The 23,976-nt window shown below is 39.7% G+C and overlaps 1 protein-coding gene across 3 annotated transcripts in view; it reads left to right on the top strand.

Moving 5' to 3' along the window:
* The window catches only part of tprb (translocated promoter region b, nuclear basket protein), a 137,720-nt gene that overhangs the window by 38,971 nt on the left and 74,773 nt on the right, over positions 1 to 23,976 (top strand). For all 3 annotated transcript variants that reach the window (XM_048538935.2, XM_048538934.2, XM_048538933.2), the window contains exons 18-30: positions 84 to 246; positions 687 to 821; positions 3,456 to 3,596; positions 4,583 to 4,742; positions 5,418 to 5,584; positions 7,948 to 8,100; positions 12,396 to 12,512; positions 13,715 to 13,918; positions 15,127 to 15,311; positions 17,860 to 18,007; positions 18,394 to 18,531; positions 20,960 to 21,091; positions 21,600 to 21,730. In XM_048538935.2, the coding sequence (XP_048394892.2) occupies positions 84 to 246; positions 687 to 821; positions 3,456 to 3,596; positions 4,583 to 4,742; positions 5,418 to 5,584; positions 7,948 to 8,100; positions 12,396 to 12,512; positions 13,715 to 13,918; positions 15,127 to 15,311; positions 17,860 to 18,007; positions 18,394 to 18,531; positions 20,960 to 21,091; positions 21,600 to 21,730 (1,974 nt within the window). The remainder of the gene's footprint in view (positions 1 to 83; positions 247 to 686; positions 822 to 3,455; positions 3,597 to 4,582; positions 4,743 to 5,417; positions 5,585 to 7,947; positions 8,101 to 12,395; positions 12,513 to 13,714; positions 13,919 to 15,126; positions 15,312 to 17,859; positions 18,008 to 18,393; positions 18,532 to 20,959; positions 21,092 to 21,599; positions 21,731 to 23,976) is intronic.

Below are 23,976 nucleotides of genomic sequence, written 5' to 3'. Positions count from 1 at the left end.
CAGCACTGATGTCACTTGGTGTGCAACTAGAAATAATTTTTTTGGGTGGACATGCTTAACACAAATCTTCATTGAAAATTTAGGTATGAGATGCTGCAGAACAATGTAGATGGATTTCGCCGTGAAATAGCATCCTTGCGTGATAGATGTCAGAAACTCACCACAACTGTTCAGAAACAAGAACACATAATTAGCAACATGACTCAAGATTTACGAGCATCAAATGAAAAATTGGCTCTGGAGGAGGTGAGAATTCACTATGAAGAAAATGTTTGGTTTTCTGGAGATAGTCAACCTTAAACCTGAAAATGAAGGCCGCGAGCCTTTTGCCAGAATTGGATTTTTTTTGTTGTTTACTTTATGAACTAACTTTGGATGCCTATTATCATGAAGTATTCCATGGATTTTTTTTTTGTGTGAAGGTGCTTATTATTTGAGACTGTTACTTGGGGTTCCAACCCCAACTTTGGGAAGTTGTGGACCAAAAGAATGCTAATGGGTTTCTTCCCAGGTTAACTTGCATATGGATTGTGAACTTCTTAATGTCCCTCACAAAGTGTGTTCAGCTAGCTCGTGTGCAAAAGGATCAACTTAATTTTAAACAGTTGCGCATTGCTATAGTTATGGAAAGAAGAGAGGTCAAACCGTTTCTGACTTTTTAATCTTTCTCAATCTCCAACCTATAGACTCGTGGAGAAAATTTGAGAAAAGAGAAAGATATGTTGAAGATGGTGGAAGTACGTCTTACCCAAGAGCGTGATTCAAAGTTTGCTGAGCTCAGGGGACAGAGCTTGCTGCTAACAAATCTGCAATCTATTCAGGTACACTGGGATTGAAGCTTCCTAATTGGAGTTGAGCTATGTGTGTGAGAGAGAGGTCTAATTGAATGTCATTGCATTGTATTGATAGCTGAGAAAATGAGCCCATTTCTTTTTGTGATGTGCTCTGCCAAAGCAACATTATGTTGCTTACAATCATCTTCTCTAGTGGACTATATGTATGACATCTCTTATAACATGTTCTTTTGGTGCAATGGTAGTGTCCTGCCTCCTGAGCCAAGAAAACTGGATTCAAGTCCCACCTGCTTCAGAGGTGTGTCATAATTTCTGAGCAGGTTGATTTAAAAATATAAGACTTTAAAAAGATTTGGAAGTCCATTTCCTAGTTTGGAATCTGTGCGCACAATTAACCAACCCCATAAAGCAGAAGAATTCCAGTCGGACAAGCTGTCCTCTTGTAAATTGTAGGTCAAAAGTAGTCAAAAAGTGTGAGCTTTTTAAATATATTTTTATAATGCTCACACTTTTTGACTACTTTTGACCTACAATTTACAAGAGGACAGCTTGTCCGACTGGAATTTTTCTGCTTAATGGGGTTAGTTAATTTGTATGCACAGATTCCAAACTTGGAAATGGACTTCCAAATGTTTGTGAAAATTTATGGCAAATTTCACAGGTTGGGGTAAGAAAATAACAAGGAAAAGATAGCTGCTTTCACTCAGTAGTGAATACTTAAATATATTACATCCACCAAATAAATAACTTAGCAGTATCTAGTACAATTTGATTATTAACCCAAATTATACAAACACCTGAAGTGGGCCACTCCTTCATGGATTTCTCTCCCAATGAGCAGTTCGGCCCTCTCTTTGATATCAGTAACTTGCTCTGTTGTGTTGGGACTTTCCCCGTGTAGTAAATTAAATTGTTATTGAGTCCATTTCCTAGGGTTGGGTTACTTGAAACAAGTCACTCTGTCCAGTGAAGTTAGGGTGCATTATATGGTTAAAACTATGTTAACATCATGATTTGTATGAAGTCATTAAGCTGCCCATCTTTCTTTAGCTTTCTACAATAATTTTTCATTGTGTGAAGGTCTTTTATATTCAAATGACCAAGAATATATTTGGCCTGCTGCCAGGGATAAGGACTGCTCCTCCGCCCTGGGGAAGAACTTAGTGTGGGAGGAGAGAGACCCAGTTGCTGTTATCTATTTTGGTGCTAAGGACATTGATAGAACTGGGAATTGGTTTCTGCTGAAAGACTTTGAAACCGTTGAGAGCTAAATTAAAAAGCAGAGCCTTCCAAGGTAATAATGTTGGACTTCGTGTCTGAACAAATACAAACTAGAATTGGGTAAACAGAGTCCAGTAGTTAAATGTCTGGCTTAAAACTTGACATAGGAGGAATGGAGTTCAGTTCATAGAGCATTTGATAACAGTACTGGAGTGGGAGTGAGCTATTTCCATCATATGTCCTTCACTTTATCCATGGATCTCTGTGCCTCTAAATGAAATAACAAGCTGGGGAAAAAGAGGGCTTTGAACTCATTGGGAGAGGCAACATTTAGGCTTACAAAGAAAAGAGACATAGTGGCATTGCAACGCAATTATATTGATAATGACAGGCAGAGTGTTATAGGAAGCGACAGTGCACAAGCATTTCTTGCAATAAAAGCAGTAAATAGGCTCAAATGATAAAAAGGCTAGATTACTGACTCTTGACATAAATGCACATAGTATTTGGAACAAAGTAAATGAATTAACCACCATAACAGTCATGTGAAATGTTAGGAAGATATTGGATTCACGTATGTAAAGGATATCGTGGCAGAGTATTTAGAAATACATACAATAATCAAGCAGAGCCAACATTTCTTTATGGGGAGGAAATCATATCTGACATACATACTTTTGAAGTAATGAGCTGGAGACACACAAATGGAAACCAGTAGAAATAATAAATTTTGTATTACGAAAGGTGATTGATCAAATATCACATACAAGACTTCGACATCAGATGGGGCCCTCTGCTGTCGCGAGTTGTATAATGATGTGGATAACACATTGGTGACTTATTAGCAGAAAATAAGGGGAATTTTCAGGTTGGCAGATCTGTGGTCCAGAAATTGCTGGAGAAACTCAGCAGGTCTGCCAGCATCTGAGCAGAGAAAGTAGTCATCAGTGTTTTGAGCCCAGTCCCCTGAGAACCATGGGCAGAACGGCTTACTTTCTCTCCTATATCTTTTGGTCATATTTACCCGGCTGTGCTTTGCCTTCATTTGGAATCAAAACTTGTGCTTCAGAAAATCAAGTATTACTGTATCTGGCTACCCTAATTCTTTTTTTCCTTCTGAACATATAACTGTTCTGTGTCTCTTGCATTTTCATTTTAAAAGGCTGACATATGCATTTTCGTCACAGTAGGAGTATTCCAAGGCATTGCTAACTTAATGTCAATCTTCAAAAAAGGCTTTCAACAATTTTGTCCTCCCGCATTTGTATATTCAGTTTGGGTGTATATACATGAATGATGGTCATTTTGCAGTATGCAAAGTTTGGAATGCAGTCTTTGTATCTTTACAGTGTACATTTTATTTTCAAAAGACATGCCACTGTTCAGGTTTGAGGTGAGAAGAATTTTTGTTAATCTACAGTTTATTTTTTGATTATGTAGTTGACTCTGGAACGTGCAGAAACTGAAACTAGGCAACGTTTAAACAGCCAAATTGAGAAACAGGAGCGTGAAATAGAGAAGCTGAAAAAGAAAGTGGAATATGAAGTGGATCAGTGGCATTCACTGGGCAGAAACCAAGATGTAAGTACATGAAAACTAGTCACCTGGTGGATTCACGATTGGTAGGGATCAATTAGCCTGGATGGCTAGTTCGCATTGCAATGATGCCAGCAGCGTGTGTTTTAATTCCTGCACTGATTGAGGTTACCATAAAGACGACTCAACTTCTCGTTAACTCCTCAATCAGTTGTCTCTGAGTGAGCGATCCTATGGTCTGGTAAGACTGTGGTGACTTTACCTTTTTCATTGATAATTATGGGGGGTTACATTCAAAACTCAAGGATCAGAAGATGCCATTAACTGGAAATTGAACGGAACCAGCTATCGACATTCTTTGTGGCCGTAACAGCAGATCAGATGGTGAGAATTGCATGGTATGCAACTCTCCTATCTCACCAGTTCCGCCCGCTGTGTATAAAGCGCATATAGTAGAAATCTCCATTTGCCTGGGTGGAACCACTCCAAAACCTTGAAGAAGCTTGACGTCATCCATGACCAAGTAGCACATTTGTTGTATCTCATCTCTTGCCTTTTATCATTTACTGCCTGCGCTACAGATGCACCGTGTCAGTTATGTATCATGTACAAGACAAACTGTGACAACTTGAGGTTGTTTGGACAGCACTTTGCAAACCTGTGATGACCACCTAAAGGATAAGGAAAAGGGATGCATAGGAACATCCCCACTTGTAATTTCCATTCCAGGCCACATCTCATCCTGACTTGGAATGAAATTGCTGTTAGTTCGCAGTCATTGGGTCAGATTCCTGCAACTCCCTTTCTAAAACACTGTGGGTACCTACATCTCAAGGACTGCAGTAGTTTAGCCTTCTCCAGAGCAATTAGAAATGGGTGATAAAACTGGCTGAGCCAGTGACTTCCACATCATCCCATGAATAAATGTTTAAAAACTTTGTGACCTCGTGGATAAATTCTGCAAATTACTATGATTTAGGAATTCTGTATGTGCTTTCTTAAAATGCCTTTTTCTTTTAAACCTTGTAAAGATTCAACTTCTGGAGCTCAAGAAGCAACTTGAAACTGAATCTAATCTCCACACGAAGACTAAGGATCTCCTGAAAAATGCTGAGAAAGAAATTAGTACCTTGAAATTACACCTTAACAATGTTGAAACTAAACTGGCTGAGACTAAAGGTGATTCTAAAGGTAAAACATTTGATCATGGCAGGTATATTTGTAACTTCATCTAGATAATTATTTTGTCTTCCTCTGCTTCAGTTTCCACTCTTATGTTGAATCTTGTATTATTGATGTAAGTGAATGTGTCTGTTAAAATTGGGAACTTTCCGTCTGCCATTTTATGTCATGACTTCATTGTAACGGTTAACACTTTACTCGAGTATCTTTTGTCTGCAACTCTTGGTTTTTTTTTGTAATTTCTTAGTTATGATCTTATTTTTCAGTCCAGAGAAACTAAATTTTAAATGGTTTGATTATATTGATATAAATGATCAACAATTGTACATTAATAATTATCAGACCTTAACTTAGAAGGTGCCAAGTTGAAAAATATACAGATGAAAACAAAACACTGTAGATATGAAAGAAAATAAAGCCAAAATAAAAGCAAAAATTGCAGAAGCTTCCTTAAGATATTTGCTGATTAAAATGGTTTTCTTTCCCTTAATGTCTCCAAAATAAATAAACCCTTATTGTGACTGAAGTTTGTATGGAACACTCTTCTGAAAATCATTAGGATGTCAGGGTAATAAACTCTCTAGAAACTATTCATGGGAACAAATTGAATCTTACTGGATATGATCTATTCAATAAAATTTTAGATCATTTAGACCTGTGCATCTAACTCTGCTCTATTTCCAGGAAAATCTAACACAGAAGATGATGTTGATGATCTCCAATCACAGCTTCGCCAGGCTGAAGAGCAGACAAATGAATTGAGAGAGCGTCTTGAGACTGCAACAAGCAATGTGGAACAATACAGAGACATGGCTCTTAGTCTGGAGGAGTCTCTTAGTAAGGAGAAGCAGGTTAGTGACTTGACGTTTCATCTCATGTAAAAGCTGAAATGTTTGTGATGGATGTGATGAGAAGTTAACAGCCATAGCTTTCAGAAGGGGTACAGATAAAAGGTTTATTGTTGTTTCAGTAAAAAGGTATGGACTTTATAGCCGTTTTAAATATACTGCTAAGGGTTTAACTGACTTGACAGACCAACTGTATTCTAAATTGGAAAGTTCTGTAATGACAAATGCCAGTCAGCCAAGGAAAGGTAGACCTGTTTGCCTACGGCACAGTGGAATTTGGCACCTTGGAGTGTTAACTTTTGTGAACAAATGCCCGATGTAATTGCCTCCATTCTGTTACGATCCCTGAAAAATCCAATAACTTGTTGGAGGAAAGTCGATGCCCATGCAAAGAATCCCAAGATTTCATGTTTTAAGAATTTCTTGCTGTGTAAAGTTAACATGCACTAAGTTGTCGAATATGGACAAAAGACTGCAGACTCTACTATCTGAAATCAACAAAGAGAATACCAGAGATTGCCAAGTTGTTTGGCAGTACCTGTGGAGAAAAAAAACAAAGTTAACATTTTGAATTCAGCAGAAGAGTCATGTATAGACCAAATATTACTAGGGGAACTGACTCACTAGTCGAATGAGTGAGTGGGCAAAAGCGTTACAGATGCAAAGTAATGTGAATGACTGAAGTCTTCCTTTTTTCAATACGGGAAAAAAACAGAATGGCAGCTTATTAATTAAATAGTGATAGATTTGAAAATAATGAAGTACCAAGGGACCACTGTCTTTGTACAGTGATCATTGAGAGCTAGTAAGCAGTTAGGAAGGCAAATGGTACATTGGTTTTTTGTTGCAAGAAGATTTGGCCAAGACCAAGCTGTAGCTGCACATGGCCTTAGTGAGACCACACACTTTGAGTATTAAGTGTTTTCTTTAGCCTAAGTAAAGATCTACTAATAATAGAGAGTGCAGTGAAGGTTGGAATGAAGAGCCTACAAGGAAAGATTGGGTTATCTGGACTCTTATACACTGGAGTTTAGCAGCATGAAAGGTGATATTATTAAAACGTAAACTCTGACATGGCTGGACAGACAGTGATGTTTTCATTGGGCAAGATATGCAGAACAAAGGGTCACAATCTTGGGGTATATGGTAGGCTATTTTGTCTGCAATGAGGATAAATTTCTTCGGAATCGTGAACTTTTCAAATTCCCTACCACAAAGTTATGTCGGTGAAATTATTGAATACATTTTGAAATTTTTGATTGCTAAAAGCTGCAAGTGTTAAGGGGGTATGGGGAGAGAAGAGTCCGTATCAGCCATAAACTGATTGAATGGTAAACTAAGCTCAACATGTAAAATGACTTGTTCCTGTTTTCCATATTTCTACACGACAGGCATTCTGTGTTTTTGACACAATCTGAAACTGTAGGCCATGTATATATTATGCTGTATTTTCAGGAGAAAATGCTCCCACCCGCCTGGGTGAATCTTCCACTCCCCTTTTAAACAAAGACCCTTTTCACTCCATCCTCTTGAGCATTCGTTTGGACTTTGTATAGCAAGGTACCTTTATAGTAATTCCTTGTTGTTTAACTCTTGGCACTTCTTGTTTCATTGACTACGTTTTTGAGCCTCATCAGTAATCAATATGGCGATGAATCTAAAAGCAGTTGTTTCCTTTGTGGGAGTATGGCAGTGCCAGATTTGGTAAAAATCTTTTAATAGAACAGTACTGAATGTTTGAGTTTCTGGATGACCACATGACAAGCTGCTTCCTCCTTATATCATTCACTTTGAATAAACCGCTGTCTCCATAACAAGGCGGTCACGTTTTTTCCAAGTTGGAGTTGTTATGAAGTTTCGTGGATGTGTGATTAGGGAGATCCTATAAAAGTCCCATTTCCTCCTGTGCCAAACGCTCAAATTTATATTAAATTAAGAAACGAGTTAAAACAGCTTTTGAGATCCATGTCTTTGTAACTATGTGGTTTGATGCATTTTTACATAATGGCAAGAAGAAGCGTTCAGGTTTCCACATTTTGTGTATGCTCCCTTTGATATCAGGAAGTGCTGATGTCAGCAGTCTCTTAAATTTACATACCTAATTTACAACTTAAGTCTAACCAAACCTCCGGTCCTTGCGTTTGAGCAATGTGCCTGTTGGTTTAAGTTGAGTAAGAATGATGATGCATCCTACCATGTAAAGTTTCAAAAACAATTATGACTTGGTTATCAGAATTGGCTTTTGTGAAAAACATTAGATGTTCTGAGATGCGAACTGCTGGTTTTGAAGGTAAGCTTAATTGTTCACACTATTTGTGCTAAATTGAAATACTGTCTTGATTCATTGGTTCATAACCTACTCTCAGGTGACCGAAGAGGTACGCACTGCTGTCGAATCACGCCTCAAAGAGGCAGCAGAGTACCAAGCACAGTTAGAAAAACGCATGTTGGAAGCAGAGAATGAGAAACAAGCTCTCACTGATGAGAAACGAAAAGCTATAGAAAATCTGGAACAGCAGGTAATGGGAATTCATTGGAAATGGTTATTGATTACAGTTAAAATACTATGAATCTGTTCATGGGTTAGTACATTTTAAAACCGGAAGGAGGCTGCTGATCACAAACTGAATTTAGTCATTTAATTTTCACTGTAGCATTTTAATTTGCTGCCTGGCTGTTGACTCCAGATGAGTGGGTGTCAATTTCAGCCATTTTAAGTGAATATTTGCAGTGATGTATTGTTTTGTGAAGGCAAATGGGGGATTTTGCTGGAACTTGCAGATTCCACTAGATTTATACAAGGTGTGGACAATCTTGCAAGTAAATATCTCATTTAGTATTGTTAAAAGGAGAACTCTGCAAATTAATCAGAGTCAAATTACTTAGAAGTTGCACTCACTGGTGGCATATCCATTTGCAAACGTTCAGAGAACAGACATCGTGCTGGAAGTAACTCACCTCCTGACTCCCTAATGCCTGACCATTGTCTACAAGGCTCAGGTCAGGTGTAAGATGGAATACTCCCCACTTGCCTAGACAAGTGCAGCTCAAAGCTATCTTCCATTGACAAGGGTTACTACCATTACATATTTGATATCTGTAATTACTGTTGAAGAAGCACCTTTTAAAATTCATTTTGTGGGGTGCGAGTGTTGCTGGCTGACCAGCATTTATTGCCCATTCCTAGCTGCCCTTAAGGAGGTGGTGAGTTGTCTTCTTGAAGCACTGTTCATTGACCCACAGTGCAATTAGGGAGTGGATTCCAGCACACTGACCCAGTGACATTGAAAGAATGGCAACATATTTCCAATTTAGGATGGTAAGTACCTTGGAGGACAACCTGAAGTTGGTCGTATCTGCTCCCCTTCTTCTAGATGGTTACAGTCATGGGTTTGGAAGATGCTGTCTGAGAATCTTTAAATTTCTGCAGTGGATCTTGTAGATAGTACATACTGCAGCTGCTGAGCCTCAGTGGTGGAGGGAGTGGATGCTTGTGGATGTAGTTCCCAACAAGCGGGCTGCTTTGTCCTGTATGGTGTTAAGCTTCTAGACTGTTGTTGGAACTGCATTCATCCAGTCAAGTGGAGTGTATTCCATCAACTCCTGACTTGTGCCTTGTAGATGGTGGACAGGCTTTGAGAGGAGTCAGAAGGGGAGTTACTTCCTGCAATATTTCTATTCTCTGACCATTTACAACCAGTGAGTGCAAGTTCCAAGTAAATCCATACTTAAGTTTATGACCTTACAAGTAAATTAAAATTTGTCTACAAAATGAAATACAATAGAATAGAATATCCTTTATTGTCATGTGTTCAATATAAATGAGTGAAAAGTGTGTCCCATCACCATATACAGGCGCCATTCACACTAATAGAATAATATAAAAAGACAGTGTAGAAGGGAAGAATTCCCTTCTTTGCTGCTCCAGCACTCTGCTGCCAGAGTCTTGCTCAGAGTTTCCTCGACCGCGCCATGCTGCCGCCAGCCAGCCAACCCACTCAAGCAAGAGTCCTGCTCCAGGTTTCACAGGCTGGCTGACACACTCTGTGGCCGTGGTGCCTCTGAAGACACCACCACCACTCTGCGGCCCATGGAAGCCACCTCCTGCCGAAGAGTTCCCTTTATCAGCTAAGTTTGAGAACAAAGAGGAAGGAGGAAAGAGATGCAGACAAAGAGAACCAGCCTGGGCACAGGAGCCCGTGCGCTGCCTACTCCACAGCCGCCATCTTGATTGCAAATACTCTCTTAACCGATACCACAAAGCAAGGTCTTGGACAAATAGTCTGCTTTTGTTATACACAAACAAAACACTGAACATGTACGACGCTATCAGGAACAGAGAATGTTGCTATCCAGTTGTTGGTTAGTCGTAGTAAAAATCCAAGTAAACTGGTCAATTAACCGGGTTAGACAAAACAACTGTAGAATAACCCAGTGAATTGACTAGTTTACTTGGATTTTTACTAAGCCTAACCAACAACTGCATAGCAACATGCTCTGATGAAGGGTCTAGGCCTGAAACATCAGCTTTTGTGCTCCTGAGATGCTGCTTGGCCTGCTGTGTTCATCCAGCTCCACACTTTGTTATCTTGGATTCTCCAGCATCTGCAGTTCCCATTACCACAGCAACATTCTCTGTTCCTGATAGCGTCGTACATGTTCAGTGTTTTGTTTCTGCATAACAAAAGCAGACTATTTGTCCAAGACCTTGCTTTGTGGTATCAGTCAAGAGAGTATTTGCAATCAAGATGGCGGCTGCGGAGTAGGCAGCGTACGGGCTCCTCTGCCCAGGCTTGTCCTCTTTGTCTGCATCTTTTTCCTCCTTCCCCTATCTTCTCAAACTTAGCTGATAAAGGGAGCTCTTCCACAGGAGGCGGCTTCCATGGGGTGGTGGTGGCAAATTTAGAGGCAACATGGCTACACAGTAGGTCAGCTGGCCTGTGAAACCTGGAGCGGGACTCTTGCTTCCGAGTGGAGTATCGGCTGGTGGGCTAGGAAACCCTGAGTAGGACTCTGGCAGCAGCATGCTGTAGCAGCAAAGCGAAGTTGGTCTCTAGTTTATAATTTGGATGGGCTGACTGCTTTCAAGTAGAGAAAAGCAAGTTTTCCAAACGTTCCTGTTTTTGAGGTGACTCCTTTAATGCTTAGCTTCCCTTTCTTGTCCAGGTAAAATTTGCCTATGTTACTACCTTTCCTCTGTGGTATTTCTCCTTTTGTACAAATAGGAAAAAAAAATCCTCTTTTATGGAGCTAACATAGCTTTTCAAGAAATGTTGAAAGTAGTTCTTATCTTGCATGCCTCCCAATTCTAAGATGTTTTAGTCATTGAATCGAATCCGCTCCCTAATGGCACTGTGGGTCAATTCACAGTGCTTCAAGAAGACAATTCACCACCTCAAGGGCAGCTAGGAATGGGCAATAAATGCTGGTCAGCCAGCAACACTCACACCCCACAAAATGAATTTGAAAAGGTGCTTCTTCAACAGTAATTACAGATATCAAATACGTAATGGTAGTAACCCTCGTCAATGGAAGATAGCTTTGAGCTGCACTTGTCTAGGCAAGTGGGGAGTATTCCATCTTACACTTGACTTGCACCTTGTAGACAGTGGTCAGGCGTTAGGGAATCAGGAGGTGAGTTACTTTCTGCAGGATGTCTGTTCTCTGACCATTTGCAAATGGATACACCACCTGTGAGTGCAACTTCTAAGTAATTTGGTGCTCAAATATGATTCATTCACAAAATGAAATAATCACTTGATTGATTGCACAAGCAAGATCTTGGACAAATAATCATGTTCAGTGTTTGGTTTTTTTTTGCCAAACATTGAACATGTACAGAAATTGCTGGAAACGCTCAGCAGGCCGGGCAACATCTGTGGAAGAAAAATCAATTAGCATTTCCGGTCTGGTGACCTTTGCTGAGACCTGGATTTACAGGCTCCACTGTTTTTGGTTTTTATTTAGTATTTAATTCTGCCACTTTTTTTTTCTGGGCATATCCACCTTGATTTCCTGCTCCTGTCTCTGAGCTGTTCAATCCAATCTCTTTTTTTTCTTGCCCACCCATATTAATTTCACGTTATTGCTTCTGGTGTTTAACCAGGTATTTGGTAAAACCTTGTTTCCATGGCCACATCACATTCCTCAGTGACTGCCTCTGGCTCGGGCTCACCCCACTGGATTCCAACTCCATTTCCATGCCTCATGCTTTGAATCCACCCAGGATCACAGATATCTCTACAATGGCCAATGTTCCTCCGACACCTCGTGCCCCATGCTGAGATCCACACTCCAGGCCATGCGTTTTTGTGTACACACTCTGGATCTCTCTCCAACAGCGTTGCATCATGATGGCTCCAGGGCAGTGCCACTTCACAGTTCCACTTGATCCTCTGGCTCATTCGCTGTGCGAAGAAGTGCCTTTTCTTTGCCTTTCAGGTGTCAAGATGCACAAAATGCAACAACTCAGATACCCATGGTCCTCTGTAATCTTCCTCCCCTCACCTTCCCTCGGACTCATCCCATCCCCCGACGAAAAGTATCACGTATTCACCATCCCTTCTAACCTTAAAAAAAACGCAGTTCTGAAGAAGGGTTACTGGACCTGAAACATTAACTGTGGTTTCTCTTCACAGATGCTGTCACACCTGCTGAGCACTTCAAGCAATTTCTTTGTTTCTAATCTACAGTATCGCAGCCCTTGAGGTTTTCATTGAACACTTACAGCTTTATCAGAAACTGAGCCTGTTGCTATCCAGTTATTGGTTTGAAACACTCCTGTAACTTTATTTTGCTTTTGCAAAAATTGCAGACTTGTGAACTAAGAAGGAATTTGAAAAACCTCCAGGCTGAACTTCAGGATGCCGTTCAGCGAGCAGCAGCCGCTGCAACCAATGAACAGCAAGCCAGAGCTGACTGCCAAGAACAGGTTTGTGCAACCATATTGCTTGCTTTGTTGTTGGTGGACAATTAATGCGCAGTGTTCTTAGATGGCAGTTAATACAATATGTAGTAACAGAGGATCCACTTTTTTAAGAGGCAAAAATTTATGACTATTAGAGCATGCAATGTAAAATTTAAAAGCTCGTGTATCAGAGGGAAGTTGTGACTTGTTGGATTCAGCATGACACTGACAAGGAATAAAGATTATGCGTGGTTGGTGAAACTGTTAATTGTGCTTCCACAGGCTTGAGTATTGGTCTCTTATTTGTGGTATCTATCAATTATTTAGCCTTAAAGTCAAGTGGCATGTTAAAGAATTTTGCCCTTTGACCACACGTTGACAGTGTGAAATCTGTAGATTGTAAAAGCTCTCAATAAGCAGAAGAGAGTCAAACTAATGACATTTCCAGAAACTCTGGATGACATTTGGGAGGCAGCAGAAGGATTCTGAAGTGTAGAGGAATAGGGGGACCTCGCAGTTCTTGTTCACAGAACACTGATGGTATCAGGGCATGTGGAAAAGGTGATTAAGGCATGCACCTGGCCAATGAAAGGAAGCAGCAGAATTTACTAGAACAAGTAAAATGCTACACCAAAACTGAATGCAGAGCACATTTCCAGCTGCTGCTTTATAGGAGTGATCTGATTGCATTAGGGATGTTGCCAGGAAAACTGAGTTTTAGCTGTGTGAAAAGATCAGATCAGAATGGAGGCAACAACAGAGGCTGAGGAGAGATTTAGTTGAAGTGTGAAATTTTGTGGCCCAGGCAGAATACACAGGACGGACTGATTTCCTTCAGAGATCAATGAGCTGCAACTTGATGTTCAGAATTATTGCTAAGAAGGTTGCGGAGGATTTGAGTAATGTTGTTCCCATTTTGGAGAGGATCTGGATAGTTGCTGTCTGGAAAGATGGTGGATGCAAAGAGCCTGACCCCATTTGGAGTACTTGATCATTTGAAGTGATGTAACATGCAAGTGATTCAGAGAGCATACAGGTTTTTGCTGTCTTGTTTTACTGTAATCCTTTCATGTCCAAAGGTGGCAACAAACACAGCATAATATTTGAAAATGGGAATTTCATATTTATGAAGTAAAATTTTGGTGTTTGTTTTAGGTGAAATTGATAAGATATTCACCACTTGTGTGGCAATGTTAACCTCATGGGTGCCTTTTTGGCTTTTCTAGGCAAGGATAGCCTCTGAAGCCCAGAATAAATATGAGCGTGAACTGATGCTGCATGCTGCTGATGTGGAAGCACTGCAGATTGCAAAAGAGCAAGTAGCTATGAACTCTCAAGTACGGCAAAAGTTGGAAGATGCTGCTCAGAAGGCTGAAACACAGATGTTGGAGTGTAAGACTGCTAAGGATGATATTGAAAGAATTTTGAAGGTAACTTAATTTTTAGCAATTGGGATGAAATTATATTTCCAATCTCTGTCTAATTTGAAGAACATATTTGAAGATCATTCCTTAACCTCACCTCCGTTCTTCTGCTTTTAGTTTTGAAAATGTATAGTTGTAAACATTGCTCATATACCTTGGATAATCCCATGTCATTTTAGCTCAGTACTTTGCCATATGAGTTCATCTTCTCTCTTTTTTTTATTATTTATATTTTGTTCACGTGCAGGTTTGTGTAATTTAGTGTCTGTCGAGGTTTTCCTCCATTTGTTATAGCCATTCTTTTCTTTTATTTTGATTTGGCCTCATGTTCCAAAAATGTGATTTCTTTCCTTCCACAAGGTCTCCAGCCACTTGTGGAATGGCGAAATCCAACTGTGCTATGCATGTTGTCTCCTGTGCCACAATCACTGTTGGCCCTGATTATTTCACTTTTGTGTTGCAAAATTAGCAACACCAGGCTAAGCCAGTTTACTGGTGACAGCATTGATATCTACATAACAGTTGAGAAGGCATTTTCCACTTAAGATCAAATGTAATTCAAGTATTCATTCTATCAACCTCCATTCCACCTTCAGCAAATCGATGGTCAGCAGTGCCACTAGGGAAGGCACAATGTCATTAAGCAAGTTTTATGATGATTTTGACTTGCGCTAACATCAGGATGTGTTACTGGCGCAGTTATGTCATTAGGTTGGTAACCCAGAACCCCAGACCGAAGTGCTTTTTTTAAATTTTCTTCGGTTCTAAATCCCACTGTAGCAGATGAAGTTTGAATTCAATCAAATTTGGAATTAAAAAACCAGCCTGATGAAAGACATGTCACCTTTGTCTGTATTGCCTAAAAAAAATCTTAATTTGGTTTAATTACAGCAGTTTGGGCACTACAGTCATTAATGACAACTTGGGATCGGCAGTAAGAACTGGGCTTGCTGTAAGACCCACCTTGTGAGAAAGAATGAGGTTTTGTTCATATTTATGGTATAAAATGATTACCCTATCTTGGACCAAAAACCAAGCATACATCTATTAAGGTTAACCCTCAGTGATTGGTCCATGTCTGGTAAATGCAGCACTGTCTCATTTTGATGAAGAATAATATTGAATGACAGTGTGCTAAGTTGATTGAAACTGGTGAAATAAATTTTTTGTTGGAAACTATCTTTCATGTTTTATTTAAAAACCACTTTGAATAGGATGAAATTTCTCAGCTGACGACACGTAAAGAGGATCTGCAGAAACAAAACAAACTGTTGCTTGAGCAAGTGGAGAGCCTTAGTAATAAGATGGTGACCACAGTGCAAGAAGCAAGTCAGAGTTCCTTAAATATTTCTTTTAATGAGGAGGGCAAGTCGCAGGAGCAGTTGCTTGAAATTCTGAGGTAACTGTTTTATCATAATGATGTCGAACAGTATAAATCAAAAATGTCCACACCCCTTGCATTGTTCATAGTTTTCAATTTGCCTTTTTGATTTTTGTTTGTTCAAATTATTCCTATCCTATTTAGAGAAGCTTTCTTAAAATAAGTAATGGTTGCAAAAGGAGAGCTGTGAGAAATGTGAATACTTCACACAATTTCTGAAGCATGACTAGAATTTTTAACATTTTGATAATTTTTAAAATCCGTTTCTATTTGCTGTTTTAAAAATGAAGGTTCTCCTGAGATAAGATGGGTGATCCTGTTCATCTGTCACTGAATGTTTGTTTGTTTGTTTTTTTGTTTTGATTTGACAAAATATTGGAATGCTGATGTGTTTTAGTTTTTTGATTCAGGTTGCTAAAGGTCACAAAATTCAATAGCTAACTGCAACTATCTCAGAAAATCCCATTAAGATTCAGTTTGTTCCTCCATCTGAATGGTGTCTCTTGATGATGAGATTCCACATCGATGAAAAGGATTTCCAGCTATTACTTCACCTCTTGACCCTTGTATGTCTGACAAGCAGACTCGGAGACATTACTTCCTCCGCTTAAAGTTTGGGAAGATGGAACTTGTTTTTTTGCAGATCTTACCACAAGTTATGAATCTTGCCAATGATTCCAAATCCCTCCTTTCCCTTGCCGTTGGCTCAGGGAAGCTGGATGAGGACACATTTCTTTGGTTGTGTGTTCTATGCTGAACTCCATTTTTACATTTTTATATCCATTCCAAAGACAGCTTCCTCTGTGTCATACTCTGCCACTCCAATGCCTATCTGCTACCAAAGTTTTATTCCTTTGTAATTTCCAGAGATAACTATTCCCATGCTTTCCTAGCTGACCCGTCATCGTTGTCATGTATTGTTCATGAATGTCTCCAAAAAAAGTGTTATAACACAAGGGGTGTATATAACTGAAAGATACTTTTGTACACCTTGGGTTTATTTTGATAAATATTGTTGTTGCACTCCATCCTTCTGATTTTAAGTTTCAACTGTGAATAATGGAGAATTGTCAAGTTAATAAATTTTGTAGCTGGAGGTTTTCTGCTTCCTTCAAGCATGAAACACCTAACCGTGTCAATTGAAATCTATTTGCGCGAAGCTCAAACCTAGTTACACTTGACTTGACTTGGCTGCGGATAAAGACACATGAAACTCTATCGACAAGTTTCCCATGGGTCTAAAAAGTCCCTCACACAATGCATGTTCTTCCTATCAAATTTCTTGCATGCATTCCTCCCCCATGTGTTAGAACATAGAACAGTACAGCACAGAACAGACCCTTCAGCCCACGATGTTGTGCCGACCATTGATCCTCATGTAGGCACCCTCAAATTTCTGTGACCATATGCATGTCCAGCAGTCTCTTAAATGACCCCAATGACCTCGCTTCCACAACTGCTGCTGGCAACGCATTCCATGCTCTCACAACTCTCTGCGTAAAGAACCTGCCTCTGACATCCCCTCTATACTTTCCTCCAACCAGCTTAAAACTATGACCCCTCGTGTTAGCCATTTCTGCCCTGGGAAATAGTCTCTGGCTATCAACTCTATCTATGCCTCTCATTATCTTGTATACCTCAATTAGATCCCCTCTCCTCCTCCTTTTCTCCAAAGAAAAAAGCCCAAGCTCAGTCAACCTCTCTTCATAAGATAAGCCCTCCAGTCCAGGCAACATCCTGGTAAACCTCCTCTGAACCCTCTCCAAAGCATCCACATCTTTCCTATAATAGGGCGACCAGAACTGGACGCAGTATTCCAAGTGCGGTCTAACTAAAGTTTTATAGAGCTGCATCAAGATCTCATGACTCTTAAACTCAATCCCCCTGTTAATGAAAGCCAAAACACCATATGCTTTCTTAACAACCCTGTCCACTTGGGTGGCTATTTTAAGGGATCTATGTATCTGCCCACCAAGATCCCTCTGTTCCTCCACACTGCCAAGAATCCTATCCTTAACCCTGTACTCAGCTTTCAAATTTGACCTTCCAAAATGCATCACCTTGCATTTATCCAGGTTGAACTCCATCTGCCACCTCTCAGCCCATCTCTGCATCCTGTCAATGTCCAGCTGCAGCCTACAACAGCCCTCTATACTGTCAACGACACCTCCAACCTTTGTGTCGTCTGCAAACTTGCTGACCCAATCCTTCAATCCCCTCATCCAAGTCATTAATTAAAAATTACAAACAGTAGAGGCCCAAGGACAGAGCCCTGAGGAACACCACTCACCACTGATGGAACACCACTCACCACTGTTCTTCAGTTCTCACTGCTATACTGTCTCCTGATTCTGCAATAGATATCCTTAAATTGGCATGAAATACTTAGTTGGAGCCGTTAACTCTGGTGGACCTCCAAGATACTTTAGTGTACATAGTGATGTTTATAAGCCATTTGTTATAATTACTATGCATTTACAAAAACTGAATTTTTAAAATGTGCTCACAAAAAGCGAAACTTCGAAGGGTTTAGATATTGTGTTCCTACTGATGGTGTTTGTTCTAGATTTGTGCGACGAGAAAGAGAAATTGCGGAAACCAGGTTTGAAGTTGCCCAAGTTGAGTCATTGAGGTATCGCCAAAGAGTGGAGAATTTGGAGAGAGAATTGAAAGAAGTGCAGGAAAGTCTAAATTCTGAAAGAGAGAAAGTGCAGGTAAGCTGAGAAGCTTAAATTGCTTTAATTAACTACTTAGAAAGCTCTTGACCTAAAGTTGGAGATATTTGTTTGGCCTAAATTCCAAATTACTAAATCCTTTGAACCTTGCTTCGAAGCCATGAATGTGGCAACTGCTGAGCACCTCAGATTTCCCTTTGTGGTGTTAAATTTTTGGCTCCTTTTGCATCAAATATACTTAACTGAAAATTGCATTAGGCATTCATACAAATATATCACTTGCATTCCACCAGAATTAAGACAGTTAAATGCATTAAGTTATTTGCACTGTGCAATTAAATAATTTTTCTTTTCTTTCTCTATTTTTTAACAATAGTAGCAATTTGTTCATTAGCTATTTACTTGTTGCTTGAAACCCTTTTCAGGTAACTGCCAAAACGCTGGCACAACATGATGAGCTAATGAAGAAGACTGAAACTATGAATGTTCTCATTGAAACCAATAAGATGCTGAGAGATGAGAAAGAAAGGTTGGAGCAAGAACTCCAACAGTCACGGGCAAAGGTCTGTATTCCTTCTTGTTTTTAAAGTACATTTTATCATGCAAAATTTGTGGAGGAATTTCAACAGGTAATTTTGAAATTAAGAGTTTTAATTAGAAACTTTAAGATGATGGCAGTGTTTGTTTGAACATCATTCTTGTTCCTTTTCTTTTCCCTCCTTCCTTTTAATGGACTGGACCAGCTCCCCTCGAAATAACAATTTCAAGTAGTTAGCATCAACCCTAACTACTTGAGTTTTAAGGTAGATGTGAAGTGCTGCGCTTCAGATGCAATACGACTGGTCATACTACTAAAGTTAAACAAAACACAATTAACTACTGGATAACAACAGAATAATAGATGCAGTAACTATATTACTAACTACCTATTCCAATATAGTAACATTCCAAAAACACACCCCTTGGCAAAAGGCAAATTCAGACCGATTCTTAGATGTAGTTCTCCAATCCAGGAGGATAAAAAAAATCAAGAGAAGGGTAAGAGAGAATAGCAGCTAGGAATCGTTCACTGAAAATTCCGACTTTGAGACCCCAAAGAGTTCTGCTTAATGCTTAAAAAACTGGAAAGCGTGGTCTGTGAGAGCTAGCCACACCCAGGATGCATCCATTGTTCCAACTACTTGTTTTTTTTAAAAAAAACACAAGGCCTCAAGTTGTTTACTGAAGTCATTCTTCACGAGCCGGTTTGGTATCTCTGCCTTACAGCCTCTCTTCAAAATGGTCAGGCATGTGCCAGTATTGTACCTGTACTGGAATCGCTTGTTAGAAGTGTGGCAGTTTCTGGAGCTTAATCTTCGATACTATTGCCAGAATGTTATCAGGGTCCTTAGATCTTGTCCTGTGCCTCCACTCATTTCTTGGTGTCACATGAAATGAATCAGATGGATTGACAACATCTCAAGGAGGCCAAGATGGATCATTTGGTCAAAACTTCTGTCTGAAGATTGCTGCAAATGTTTGATCCTTATCTTTTTTGCACTGGTGTGCTGGGTTTCCCCCATTTATTGAGGATGGGGTTGTTTGTGCAGTTGTCTGGAGTGAGTTCTTCAATTGCTCATGACTAGTGACAAGTTGATGTGACAGAATTTCAGAGCTTAGAGCTGATTTTGTGGTTGGGGAATTGCTTGGCTATGTCTGTCACTTGATACCCCAATTTAAGTGTCTGGTGTTGTTCCTGGCATTACTGTTCACTCTCCATTGAACCAGGGTCAATTCCCTGGCTAGATGGTACTAATACAGTGGGTGATATGCAGGATCATGATGTTGCTAATTCTGTTGTTGATGGCCTATACTGCTACTTGGATGCTCTACCTTATGTTGCTTGATATATTTGAACTTAATTTTAGCATGGTGACAGTGCCACATAACAATGGAGGTTGTTTTCAATGTGCATGCGGGACTCTCCACAAGGACTCTGGCCGCTCTTCTGGTTACTGTCTTGGATGGATGATTCTGTGACTGACGGATTGGTGAGGAGGGGAATTATGTTTTCTCCTCCTGTTTGGTTTCACTTACCACCTGCTGCAGACCCAATCTAGCAACTATGCCCTTTTAAGGCTTAACCAGCTGGGTCTGTAGTGATACCTCTGAGCCATTTTGTGATGGATGTTGTGGTCCCTCCACCCAACCTACATTCTGTGCTGTTGCACCTTCAGTGCTTCCCCCATGTCATTGATCAATATTAAGGGGTGTGGATTCATGAGCCATTGTGGAAATCAGCAGGAGAACTCCAAAGGCAGCATGATCCTAATTGTATACTGCCATGCTTCTATCTCCTGCTGTGTGTGTGTGTGTATGTGATAATTTAGTGAATATGATGGTCAGGCAGTTGCTTGATTAGTCTCCCAATTTTGATACTCATTCCTGGATATCAGTACGAAGAACTTTGCAGGGATAACAAGGATTTTGTATTTATTTGCTGCTTTTAGTGTCTTAGTGAATGCCAGGTGGTATGTCCAGTTCCATTCATTTTTTTTTCCCCCCCCCTTTCAACTGATTGATTCAACTAAGAGGCTTGCTAGGCCATTTCAGAGGGTAGTTAAGAGTCAAACGTATTGTTCAGCTTGGAGTTACGTGTAAGCCAAACCAGGAAAGGACAGTTTTTTTTCATAAAGGATCTTGATGAACCAGATGGGTTTTGATAGCAGTGGATAGCATTCATCATTTGACTTTTAATTCCAGATTTTTATTGAATTGCAATCTATGTTGGGATTCAAGACTGGAATGCCAGAACATTACCTGGGTCCCTGGATTACGAGTCAAGTGATGAAATCAATCTGTGGAATAGAACAAACCCTTCATCATATGATTTGACCTTTTTACCATACTGAAATTGATAATTTTAAAAGAAATTTTGTTTTTGAAGTGAGATGTGGATCTTGAATATTCAATTTTGGCTGATATTTCTTTATCATGTTGTTAAATTTTTAGATTTATAAGTTGGAGTCCGATATCCTGCCTCTTCAGGAGTCCAATACTGAACTTAGTGAGAAAAGTGGCATGTTGCAAGCAGAGAAGAAATTACTTGATGAAGATCTCAAACGTTGGAAGGCCCGTGCTCAGGTATGATGGGAGGGCTGTTTTTTTACATCTTGTTTTATGTATGCAGTAAATTTTCAACCTCAATGGTTTCTTTCCAGTTATTACTGTGCATTTAGCCCCTTTCATGAAGGCCTTCAACTTTGTTGTTGTGGTTGGTGCTAATATATTTTCTAAATCCATGAAACTGATCTGAAACTAGCCACCTTTTTAAATTTAAGACTTGCAGTTGCCATAGAAAGGTGACTATGGTAAAATAAAACGTTTTAGCCATGTTCTTTTCTCAGCCGTTTTGTCCATTTTTTCCCACTCTGCTTATTGACTTTTCACTCCATGTTCTTGAACTAAATAATGCTATTTAACTGCTTGCTTGTCTTCACTTAACATTCTATTAGTATATAGCCACTCGTAATTATAAATACTCAAGTTCATACCAGAAACTATTCCTTTAAAATTTAAAGCTTTATATACAGGAGAAACTAACAAAAAGAATGTTACTAACAGTCACATTGTGATTATATTTGCATTTTAGCAATTAATCAGCCAGCAGAAAGAAACTGATCCTGATGAGTACAAGAAGCTATTATCAGAAAAGGATACAAATACCAAACGCATTCAGCAACTGACTGAAGAAACTGGGAAGCTGAAGACTGAACTTGCTCGGTAAACAAATACATGTGATGTTGATGCAAAACTGACAATGTTATTTAGTTGTAAAGTAGAGTATTGGATGCTTCATTTATTTAAAAATGAACAATCATTTGGAGTTCAGGGAGAGTACTGACTAATACTCAAAAGGAGGGAAGTAAATTGGAGACAAACAAAAGACGCTAAGGGGAAAAGTGCAAGTAGAAGGCAGAGAAACCAAAGACAAATCAAAAAGGGCCACATTGCACCATCATTCTAAAAGGATAATAAATGTCAAAAAGGAATGAACCTGAAGGGTCTGTGTCTCAATGCAAGGAGCATTTGTAATAAGGTGGATGAATAAACTGCAAACAGTTATCAATACATACAATATGATTGGGATCACAGAGACCTGGCTCAAGGCTGACCAAGGATGGGAACTGAACATCCAGGGTTATTCAATTTTCAGGAAAGATGGACAGGAAAGAAAGGGAGGTGGGGTAGCATTGCTGGTTAAGGAGTAATTAATAAATAAAAGGAAGGACACTAGCCTGAATGATGTTGAATCTGTATGAGTGGAGCTGCAGAACACCATGAAGCAAAGTTAGTTGTATACAGACCACTAAGCAGTAGTTGTGAGCTGGGATTTGTATCAAACAGGAAATTAGAGATGCATATAATAAAGTTGCAGCAGTTATTATGGGTGACTTCAGTCTACATATTGATTGGACTAAGCAAACTTGTAGCAGTGCAATGAAAGAGGATTTCCTGGAATGTATGAGGGATGTTTTCTGACTAGTGAGCAAGCCATCCTAGACTGGGTATTGTGTAATGAGAGAATTAATTAGCAACACGTAGTATGAGAGCCTTTAGGGAAGAGTGACCATAATATGGTTGATTTCTGATTTCAGTTTTGATGAAGAATTCTGTCTGAAACTAGGGTCTTGAACTTAAAGAAAGTTAATTTTAATGGAATGAGACATGCATTAGTTAGGATAAGCTGGCTAAGGATACTTGAGATTGACAGTGGATGAGTAATGGCAGACATTCAGCAAATGGTTGAACTTCATCAATTGTACATCCCTATCTGGCATAAAACTAAAACAGGGAAGGTGGCTAAACCATGGCTAGCAAGGGAAATCAAGGACCACGCTAAAGCCAAAGAGGAGGCACATAAATTGGCCTAAAAAAACAACAAACCTGAGGACTAGGAGGAAATTTAAAATTCAGCAAAAGAAGATAAAAGGTTGAATATAAAAGTAAACTTTTTGGAAAGCATTAAAACTGACTGCAAAAGATTCTACAGATATGTGAAAAGGAAAAAGACTGGTGAAGTCAAATGTAGGTCCCTTGTAGTTAGAATCAGGTGAATCCACAATGGACAACAAAGGTGATAAACCAGTTGAACAAGTTTTTTGGATCAGTCTTCAAAAGGAAATCACAAATAACCTCAGGGAATCTCTCTCCCACTGCAACTCTCTTGTAATCTTCCCTGGACTGACCTATCCCCTCCCTACCTCCCCACCTATACTCTTGTCTCCACCTATCTTCTTTTGTCTCCATCTTCGGTCCGCCTCCCCCTCTCTCCCTATTTATTCCAGAACCCTCACCCCATCCCCCTCTCTGATGAAGGGTCTAGGCCCGAAACATCAGCTTTTGTGCTCCTGAGATGCTGCTTGGACTGCTGTGTTCATCCAGCTTCACACTTTATTATCTTAGTCAGAAATAACATTCAGGATATGCTAGGGGGACAGGGTGAAGCATGAAGGCAGAACCGAAGGAAATTGTTATTAGTCAGGAAACTGTTTTGGGGAAATTAATGGGATTAAGACCCAAAGTCCCCAGGGCCTCAAGCTCTGCATCCCAGAGCACTTAAAGAAGTGGTCCCAGAAATAGTGAGTGCTCTTGGTGATAGTTTTCCAGCATTCTGTAGATTTTGGAAGAGTTCCAGTAGAATGGAGGGTAGCTCATGTAACCACACTCCTTTCTTTAAACTAAAGGAGAGAGAAAATGGGGAATAACAGGCTGGTTCGCCTGATATCAGTAGTAAGGAAAACTGAAGTCAGTTATCAAGGATGCAATAACTGAGCATTTGGAAAATGGTGACAGAATCGATCCTAGTCAGCATAGATTCACGAAAGGGAAATCATGCTTGACAAATCTTGAAGTTTTTTGAGGATGTGACCAATAGAGTGGACAAGAATGAATCAATAGATGTTGCGTATTAGAACTTTCAAAAGGCTTTTGACAAGGTTCCACACAAGATTACTAAGGAAAATTAA

The sequence above is a fragment of the Stegostoma tigrinum genome, chromosome 8 (assembly GCF_030684315.1).
Source record: "Stegostoma tigrinum isolate sSteTig4 chromosome 8, sSteTig4.hap1, whole genome shotgun sequence".
Classification (NCBI taxonomy): domain Eukaryota; kingdom Metazoa; phylum Chordata; class Chondrichthyes; order Orectolobiformes; family Stegostomatidae; genus Stegostoma; species Stegostoma tigrinum.
Note: the sequence above shows the minus strand (reverse complement) of the source record. Positions and strands in the feature narration are given on the sequence as shown.